General features: G+C 43.0%; 1 protein-coding gene across 6 annotated transcripts in view; it reads left to right on the top strand.

Moving 5' to 3' along the window:
- Positions 1-3,408, top strand: part of POU2F1 (POU class 2 homeobox 1) — a 48,425-nt gene extending 45,017 nt beyond the window's left edge. For 3 of the 6 annotated variants that reach the window (XM_008927688.4, XM_008927689.4, XM_018077101.3), the window contains 3 exons: positions 403-748; positions 1,525-1,613; positions 2,781-3,408. In XM_008927688.4, coding sequence (XP_008925936.1) covers positions 403-748; positions 1,525-1,613; positions 2,781-3,091 — 746 coding nt within the window. In that variant the 3' untranslated portion in view covers positions 3,092-3,408. Of the gene's footprint in view, positions 1-402; positions 749-1,524; positions 1,614-2,260; positions 2,348-2,430; positions 2,760-2,780 lie in introns of those variants that run through there. The other 3 variants (XM_018077099.1, XM_018077098.1, XM_018077100.1) reach the window with 3 other exon arrangements.
- The last annotated feature ends 6,873 nt before the right edge of the window (positions 3,409-10,281 follow it).

Below are 10,281 nucleotides of genomic sequence, written 5' to 3' on the forward strand. Positions count from 1 at the left end.
TCAACCTCTACCATTTTTCCCTTTTTATTCTTAAAAATACCATTTTGTGTTGGTCACTGGTATCCCAGGACATTCTTGTCATTGTTCCTTGTTGTTCTGCTAGGAAACTTTTGTCTTTGTGACCATTGAGTTGACTTGTCTGGGGATAAAAATCACAGGTGATGCTGAAATGAAACACTCTGTATTCCATTGCTGGCTTCTAGAGCTCCTCAGCCTTCTGCTGGGAAGTGTCACTTCATCGTAGTCCAAGCTTTTCATTTGAACCCCTGGTGCTTCTTGGTACTACAGAAATGTGTGTTTGTGCCTCTCTCAGTTGGGTGTGCAGCTCTGTTCAGGTGGGCAGGGGGTTCTGTTTAGCCATATCTGTGTTTTGTACTGATCTAACTAGAATCAATCTTCCAGGCACAACAGAAACCACCTCTAACAACACGGCAACAGTGATTTCAACAGCACCTCCAGCTTCTTCAGCAGTGACATCACCCTCCCTGAGTCCTTCCCCTTCTGCCTCAGCCTCCACTTCAGAGGCATCCAGTGCCAGTGAGACCAGCACAACACAGACAACCTCCACTCCCTTGTCCTCCCCTCTTGGGACCAGCCAGGTGATGGTAACGGCATCAGGGTTGCAAACAGCGGCAGCAGCTGCGTTACAAGGAGCTGCACAGTTGCCTGCAAATGCAAGTCTTGCTGCCATGGCTGCTGCAGCAGGACTAAACCCAGGCTTGATGGCATCCTCACAGTTTGCAGCTGGGTAAGGAGGAATTTTGCACAGCCCTTCTTGGTGAGGCGAACAGAAGAGGGAAGGAGGATTCTTGGGATAAATTGCTGTTATGTATCACTGTTTTCATGGTGATGCTAGTGCCATTTATCTCAAATTCTGAAGGTTTACTCATAGGTGGTAATTTGCCATTCCCGTCCACGTACACAAATGTTGTGTTCGCTTCAAAGGTGAAAAAGCTGCATTGCAACAACGTTGTTATTTAATAAGTTTTTCATCCACTGCAGAGCTTAAGAGCTGCAACTTACCACTGAATCACAGAATCTGTCCAACTAATTCTAGAATGGAGAGAGTGCCTAGACCCACTTCACCCCTCTGTATTAATTTCTCCATTATGAGCAAGAAATTGTAAAAGATGCACAATTGTTGGAGTTGTAGGTTTAAAAATGTTGCTCAGAGAGATGACTCTTGGTCTCTTTAATTCCTCTTGGTTTACAGATTTCTTATCTCAATTTGGGAGAGGATGATAGCTCTCTAACAAGAGGCACTTTCCCTAAAATACTGTACAAAAATATTTTACAGCAACAACCGATACAAGTCATGTATTTCCAGTGCCTGTACTTGTCATTAATCACTCATGGAGGGAAAACTAAAATCAACTAAAAATAGTCCTTAGTCTCTGGTCTTTCCTTCATCCTCCTTTTTTTTTGATTTTAAATATGATGATGTATTTATGAACAGTGACAACCTTTCCTAAAAAGTAACACTCTTTCCCTTTTCCCCTTCTTCTGTGATCTTGCTTTCTGCAGAGGTGCCTTACTCAGTCTCAATCCAGGGACATTAGGTGGTGCTCTCAGCCCAGCCCTGATGAGCAACAGTACACTGGCAACTATTCAAGGTCAGTAGTGTTCCTATTAATGCATCTCTGTCATACAGCTTCAGTTTACAGGCTTTGTTTTTCTCTGCCAAAGAAGAACATTGACTTCTCAGCACTGGACATAAATTTTATAGGAGTTGAGGTTTTACAAAATTTAAATGTGTATCACAGAGATAAGAGCAGGTGCAACTACAGAAAGGAATCAGATGTGTATGATCTTAGGGTGATTTACAGGAGGCACTTAAGATATTGAATGTGTTCTAGAATTTATTTTGTTCTCCTCCCCTCATTGGCCTGTGTCTCAGCAGGCTGGAGATTTGCTTTTTATAGCTCTTCTCTAGTCTGCTTGAGCAGAATTGCACCATTCTGAGGTCTGTTAGGAGGGCAGTTCTCAGCAAGTCTTGATCCTGAATTCTTGTCCTCTTATGTATTTAAAAAGAACCTACAACAAAGATCCTGCCTCCTAAAGTCCTTATGGAGAACTTTAAATACATAAATCCTCGTTTAGAAGAGTAAAAATTTATTTTGGGAGTGCCAGATGTGGTCAGAAGTTACCACTGACTTCAGCAAAAGTTGTTCTCAGTTCATGGTCTATCATAGTACAGGAGGTCTAGCTAACCTGTGTGTTCAAATATCCCCTAAACTAGCTGAACAAATCTTGTTTCCAGGTTACAAGAAAGAACCATTTCATAAAGCGTCAGAGATAAATTTAGGAGATCATAATCTGAGGCAGACTGAACACTAGACCGGTGAGAGTAAGTTGCAACAGTGGTTGGTTATATGTCAACATTCAAAATGTTACAGTCAAGGTTACATGACCTTCTTCTTCTTCTGATAGCTGTCATTTCACAGGAACACTCATCTCAACCCTTTCCAGTGCAAGCTGGTGAATGTACAGGCTCTCTTTGACAGGAAACATAGATCACTGTTGTGCTTAAAGGTCTGAAGAAAGGCACAATGGGGTTAGCCCAGAAGCAAACAACAGAGGCATTTTAGTATCTGCAAGGTCTTGTCTGATTGTTATTTAAAAAATGAACAACCTATGATGAGACAGCCATCGTTAGTGGTGCACAGAGCAAAGGTATCAGAGAAAGGAAAATGCAGAGCCCCCTTGCTTTTAGGCACATTTTGCATTATTGCTTACTGCTAATGTTATCTCCTCCCTGCTCGATTTTTCCCTTTTTTTAGCTCTTGCATCTGGTGGCTCTCTTCCAATAACATCACTGGATGCAACTGGAAACTTGGTGTTTGCCAATGCTGGAGGTACCCCTAACATCGTAACTGCCCCTCTGTTCCTGAACCCTCAGAACCTTTCTCTGCTCACCAGCAACCCAGTTAGCTTGGTCTCTGCAGCTGCAGCCTCCGCAGGGGCCTCTGGACCAGTCGCCAGCCTTCACGCCACCTCCACCTCAGCCGAGTCCATCCAGAACTCTCTCCTCACGGTGGCCTCTGGGAGCGGGGCCACGTCCACCACCACTACTGCCTCCAAGGCACAGTGAGCCGGGCTGAGCTGTGCTGCCAGCAGCCTGTTTCACTGTGCGGTGGGATTGGCTGCCAGCAGGGTTTATAAACTGAAAATGCCATGGGCATCCTCTCACCGTGTTGCTGGGGACGAGAGAGAGAGAGAGAGAGAGAGAGAGAGAGAGAAGGAAAAAACAAAAAAAAAGAAAAATAAAATAATAAAAAAAAAAAAACCAAAAGCGAAACAGGAAGGATTTAAAGCTGGGACAGACATTTGCCTAATTTTATAATAAACACTGTCTTTTCAGGATCGCTTCATGGATCGGAGAACTTTCTAACCAAAAATGTAAAAAAACAAAAAAACAAAAAAAAAACCACAAAAAAACAAAAAACCACAAAAACACAAAAAAAGTGAAAGGACTACTTATCATTTCCAGCAGTCACAATGACAAGTTAAGGTGGGTTATCAGTTCAAACATAGGAAGGGGATTTCTTGGTTCTTTTTGGTCTAAATATCTTTCTTTTTTAATTATCATTTTATAGGTCTGTTGTACAGGCCATTATGTCATACAAGGTGTTTATAATCGTATCAATCATGTTGGGGGTTCCTTTCTTAACTGGTACAATTTAGGCAGGCCTGTATTACTGGTGTATCTCTATTATTATTATTATGATTATTATTATTATTATTTTTATATATATAGTTTGGACGCGTTTGTCTTTGCTCCTGGATTATTTTCAGCGAGCTCCCACACCACGAGGGGGAGGGCGGGGGGGTGGAGAGGAAGAATGGAGCACAAATAGACTTTCTGTCCTAATCTTCTGGGAACGTTCTGAACAGTTTCCTCATCCTTGAATTTGTCTAATGCCTACTCGTAGGGGTCAGAAGGATTTACGTCCATCATTTGTGCAGGAGGCTCAGTGTAGCAGCAGAGATCATTGTGTGCAAACTTCCAGACTGGTCTCTGCTTTTCAAGCAGAGGTAGGAATTAGTTCCGAGCTGCAGTTCTCTCAATTATTAAGACAGAATGGCCAAATTCTGCTCTGAGCTTTGTGTGCTTGGCTCCTTTCACTTCAGAGAGCGGGATGTGACCTCCCGAGGGCAGGTTGTGTGACGTTGCGATGGCTCTTCTGTTCCAGTGATTTCCTTTGGCTGTGCAAGAGCACACACAAATGTTTAAAAAATGTCAGATTGCCCAGGCTAATTGGCAGTATGTAAAGCAGCATTTACAATTCTAAATTCCCTCCAGGTGGGTTGGCACGGGATTTCAAAAGGTCGGATTCTCCCCGTTCATAGCAATATTCCTTTTCCGATGCTTCCAACATCGTATTTAGGAAAAATTGTCCCGTAAAGGAGCACTTCTGGCTGCCAAACCCAGAAACCAAGAATATGGGAGCAGAAGTTGCCATTGTTGATGCCAGCACAGCTCTGGGGCTTTGCACACACCTGAGCCATCTCACGTGGTCTCTGAGCTGCGGCGCCGCTCGCTGAGTAAAACCGGGAATGAGCGTCTCCGAGCGGCACGTCGGGGTCGCCTGTCACTGTCACTGCCTTTGCAAGGGCGGGTCTGATCCGTGTAGCAAAGGGATATTTCTGTGGATGAGGAAGAGGTGATGAACTGTACAGAAGTTAGATCCGTATATTCTTAAATATACAATCCAGTATCTGAACCAAAAAAACAAAAAAAAGATTTTTAAAAAGAGAAGACTGGATCACTGCAATGCAGTTCACTTGGAACTTTCCATTCCTGATGGATTTAAAGGTTTCTGCCATGTGTATAAAACTAAATTACTTTTAGCTAGTGAGGATATTAGAAGAGTCCCTTTCCCACTCCTACCCACCCCCCTTTCTTTTGTCACCGGAGTGTCCTAAAATAATTAGCTGATGCAGCTATATTCATTATTTTGATGATTCAGGGGGATCCTGGAGCTTCTCATCCAAGATCCGGAAGGCAGCAACTTTAAATTCTACATATGCTTTGGTTTGTGACCTGAGCATGTAGGATTTGTGTTTGCACTCAAGTGGCAGAACCCCTTATCTCTCCCCCCACCGCCATGATTTTGCTCTGTTCATCTCTAACTCTCCACCTTCCTGTTTTACTGATATTTAAACCAATTACCCCTAAAACTTCAAAACTAGTGAACTGCAAGCAGGGAAACTAACAAATGTCCGTCCACCGTTTCTTATGTGTTTTTGATTTTTTTATGTTTTATTTTTTTAAAACTAAGCTTGAACCAAAGTCAATTTCTAGCAAGCTGCTGTACTAATGGACTAGTTTGTATAAGTGCAGTTCAGATGCAGAGAGGCGATAGATGCTACTGACAATTTCTTTTTCATTTGTCTTTTGTTTTTATTAATTTTATATAAAAGTTGCTGCTTGTTTTTAATCTTTTTTTTTTTTTTGGTTGGTAATTTGTGTTATCCTTGGGGCAGACTCTTAACTTGATTTTAATTTGTTTTCTTTTATTTGATGTGTAAATAGAATGGCGATGTCAGAGGATTGTTAATCCAACAGGTCCCACCTTTATCCCCCCAGTGTGGATGAATCTAAGTGTTTTTTATGTGTCGCTGTGTCTTCAGGCTGTGTGGGAGACTTTAGGGCTATGAATAATACTGCAAAAGTGGAAATGGCCCACAGTAATGTCTTCAGAGCAGTAACAGATATAGCTGGGTGAGCTTCAGGGAGGCGGGGGAAAAGTAGAAGAGGAGATGCTGGTACCCACTATGTTGCCTGGAGGCCATAGCATGGACTATAGTTTCTACCAAAGGAATGCCAAGTCCTTGGGACTTGTCTTCAGTGAAGTAAGAGGATGGGGAAAACTGCAGCTATAGCATTGGTTCCTGGCTCTGAAAGTTCCTGCTTACTTCCAATGCCTGTGCAAAAGTACAATTTATCAGGAAGGTTTTTTTGTTAAAGGGAGGATACTACTGGTCTTTTCTCCAGTGTATCCTCTACTCCCTAAGGGTTTTGTGGTGGGGTGGGGGGGCACGGTCCTTGCATATATCTAGGAAACACAAAGAAAGGTGGGCCTTAAATCAGTGGAAAATCCTCTTTCCAAAGTTCAAAGAGACTGTGCCATTAGCTGTCTGAATGAGTTTTCATGTCCCATTCTTGCTGGTTTGTGGTTGGGAGAGGGTCTTGTTGAGTACATATCTGGAACACTAATGCAGCTTGGATGGTTTATTTATTATAAAAATCTGCTTTTTTTCCTGACTACCTTTGCATTGGTCACATGGCTTTGGTGTGAGCACCTTATACCCCCTTACCCTCCTCCTCTCTACCCCATCACCCTCTCTGGGGCCCAGATTCCAGGGAATTTCTTAGCAAGTCTTTTTCTGAGAGAAACTGGAAACTCAGTAACCACATATCCAAGAAAGAGCTTGGTTTTGCTTGCAAAAGCTGACATACTACCCAAACAGGACATATCCCATGGCATCCATTGCCAGTGTGCTCTGATTCATTGTCCTAAAACATCCCTGTGACTGACTGACTGTTGTTCCTGGAGCCTGCTTTTTGTCCCTATCAGTGTTTTTCCTTATGGATGCTGGCTACCTCTGGCGTTTTGGTGAAATATGGAAATCAGGTTGGCAGGGAATGTACCTCTGCCTAGTTAGAGCATATGTGTTCCTTCAGAGCATGAAAACGTGAGATCACGTACTATAACTTAGCAGAAGTTTCCTTTTAAATCATAATCATGCTGGCAGCAGAAATTGATGCATCTGAAAAGAAACGATAACAATTGTATACAGGCCCAGTAAATATGATCAGAAGGAATTTGATGGTGTTGTTGGAAAAGGATAATAGCATCTCTTTTTCAGAGCTCCATGTCCCTGTATTTAAAGGTGAGAGGGTTGCTTTTCATAGTTACAATCATGTCACAGTACACATGCAGGAAAAGAGAAGGTGAAAAACTCTCTCATTACAGATGAGAACAGTTAGCTCAGAAAGCAAAACATTTACAGAAGCACAGATACAGAAGGTCAAGAATAATTTAGAAAATGGCTTCAGGAGGAGGTGTAGCCTGGTGATGACATTTTTTTCTGATGTTAAGAAAAACATGTTTTGCTCTAGCACACTTTGGCTTTAGCACACTTGATCTCCTCAGAACACAGTAGTCACCATAGAATGATTTATGATTTATGAAAGTACATACAGATGTGGCTGCTTACAATAGTTATATCTGTGTGTTTAAACCTCCTTAAGAGGATTTATTTTGTTTCTGAGTTACTGTGCAGTATGTCTTAGTCTAAGTACATTTTTATCATGTTACTCTGAGATGGTGTGTATGTAGATATACACTTCTCTTGGAACTATGACCTAATGTTTAAATGCCACTGTGTTGACACATTTCTGCAGTTGAGTTAGTAAAGGATGCAGGAGTGTTAATTCCCTAACTCTGTCCACATTCCTGTAAAGCAACATTCTTTAAAACAGAAATTCCCTCTTTTTTGTTACAAATGGAGCAGCACAACCGTTACAGCTGGAATCATATCACAGATATTAAACTTAAAACGACATCTGATTTACCTTAAATATTAATATTTTCTTAGATAAAGATTTACTATACAAAATGATCTTCGAGAAACAAGTAGCTTCTCATGATCATTGGAGTGCTTTAGGTCAGACAAAGTAGTGCATCTGCTCTGAGCTTTTAATGATACTTGTTTTCCAACTGGAAGCTTAAAATTTAGATCTATTTATTGCCGTGTTAACTCGATGAAGAATCACTGTTCCCTATTCATGTTCTGCTCGAAGTGGTTAAAGCATGTTTATATCCACAGGGCCTGGGTATCCCTGTTGGATGTACACCTGACTGTTGCCTAGGGTGGAGTGTTACCAAAGGAGTAAGCTGGCCTGCTGCCCCCACTGTGTTCTCACACAGCCAACTCAAATTCCTTTGTATTTTTGAAACCAGTACGTCTTACCTGTCCCTCCCAAAGTACTATAGCAATACAGAATTCAAGATACCTGCCTTGCACAAGTTCTGCCCTTTTCAGTTGTTGAACCTCCTGTTGCTGCTTGTGAGTTTTTCCTCTTCTTCCCAGCAGGGAGGTCCCCTAAAATACTTTAAAGATATTTGACAGAGGAGGATTTGTGGGAAAGTTGCTGGCTCACTGTTTGCCATTTCTTAAAATGTTCATATCTTTGTCTCTGTGATCTGAACAGTACCTGGTTCCCTCTGTGTCAGTGCAAGCAGTTTCAGTGCTTTAGGAACAATGAAAAGCAATTCCTCTGCTTGCATATCTTCACATATGAACACATGAAGTAACACATGGAAAAAAACTTGGTATTTTTTCAGCTTGTCTATTTTTATTTGATCTGTCTGCCACTTCTCCCAGGATACTCCTTTTACCCCCGTGGGATGCTGTTAGGAGGGCGTTAGGAAGACTGCACTGTAATTAGAAATAGTTGAACTGTGGGAGAAAAGACATCTTTTAGTCAAGTAGACAAATAAGGTCAGCATGCAGAACGTATCAGCTACTTCTTTTCTGACCGAATTCCTAAACCCAGAGCAACTACTGAGCTTTGTCTCGGGGCTGCTTTTAACTCTGTCAGTGATACCCTGCTAAGAACCGTCCATAACTGGAATAGTCTGGGCCCCCTTCCTCCCTCCTTCCCTCCTCCCCTCTCCCTCCTTGTTCCTTCCCCATCTTCCCTCAGCAAAAGGTAGCACCATACAGCTCTGAGAACAATACTTATGGGTAGCAGCTGGCTTCTGGCACCTTCATAAAATACCTCAGCATAGCTTAGCATTGTCGCAGAACTGGTTTTAAACTGAAAAAAATCAGAAGAGAAAAGCAAACTTTATAAATAGTGGAGATAATTCTAGCTGTAGAGTTTAGTTGAACTGATGTTTATTATGATTGATAAACATGATTATGCTGTATGTATTTGAGATCCTGTTTATAGGTTACAACTTTATAGGGTCGGGTGGGGGTGGGTGGATGTTGGGGGCAGAGAAGGGGGGTTTGACTATGTTAGAAGGAAAATGTTTGCTCATAAATTTTTTTCCTTGTATCTGTCTTGCCAAAGGAAACATTTTGTCGCTCCTGGGTTTGGGATTGTTGTTTGGTTGGTTTATCTGTGGTCTAATCTGCAGCACAGCACGTGGTGGCATGCAGGTTACTGATGGGGTTGCTGTTCAGGGTCCTTTCGAGTGTGCGCACACTTCCCTCCCTCTTGGCCTTTCCTTGCCCTTCACTGGGATCTAAAGATGAGGCAACACGTACCTGGGAGGCTCGGGGGAAAGGAGATGGCTGTACTGGGTTAGAATCAACCTCGGTGGTGTAAATCCGTTCCAGTTGAGTTGCTCCAGAGCTGAACTGGGTCCATTGTGTTTAACTTCGGGAAGGGACAAGAATGGTTGTCGCATCTTAATCTTATCTGGGAGAGCAAAAGTGAAACAGGTTCCTTTTATCCCCCTTGTCTTGTTACTGAATGTAGGGCTTGTAGTGCTTGATAATAGGTGGAAAACTTTTTAAACACTTCCTTTTCTAATAGCAATGCTAATCCTGTCTAGACCAAAAACTATGAAAGAAAAAACCAAACTGAGAGGTGAAAGCTAACCTACTCCTAACACCTGGCTGGTCTGCCTGAAAGGGTTGAAATACTGTGAGACGGTTGTGGGAGAGGAGCTTTGAGGTGTTGTTGGCGAGGGAGTGGGTCGTTCTCCTGGCCTACGTCTTGGTGTTGCGGTGGGAGTAGCAGAAGAGCGAGTGGTTGTTGCCTTGGGAAGGGCGTTGCAGCCCACTCCGACCGGACTCCAAGGCTCCCTTCCCGTTTCCCTTCCAGGCTGATGGAGCAGGGGAAGAGGGGAGGGGTGTGCGTGGGTGTGTGTGCGAGTGCGTGTGTGCGCCTGGCTGTGTGCGCTGATCCAGAGAGGTGGGTTTCTAAAGGAGCTCAACTCCACTGGGGCGGGAGAATTCCCAGTGGCCTCGTAGGGAACCAAAGGCACTGATAAGTTGTCAGCTCTGCTGTTCTCAGAGCGGGTAAGAGGAGAAGCTGGGTGGGGGTTTTTTGAGCTTTGGGTCAGTGTCCCTTTCTCTAAGGACCTCATCTCTTTCGGGTACTCCCACCTTTTCTGCACAGAGTTGCTTTGGCTCTGTGAAGACAAACAGTATGTGGGGTTTGCCCAGTGCTGCAGGTCTTAGGCTGATGTTGGGATACAGTCAGGGAAAACTGTTTCTTTCCTTCAAATGTGGAAGCAGTGTAGTCCAAGGTCAGAG

The sequence above is a fragment of the Manacus vitellinus genome, unplaced genomic scaffold (assembly GCF_001715985.3).
Source record: "Manacus vitellinus isolate BGI_N305 unplaced genomic scaffold, ASM171598v3 scaffold_35_pilon, whole genome shotgun sequence".
Taxonomy (NCBI): domain Eukaryota; kingdom Metazoa; phylum Chordata; class Aves; order Passeriformes; family Pipridae; genus Manacus; species Manacus vitellinus.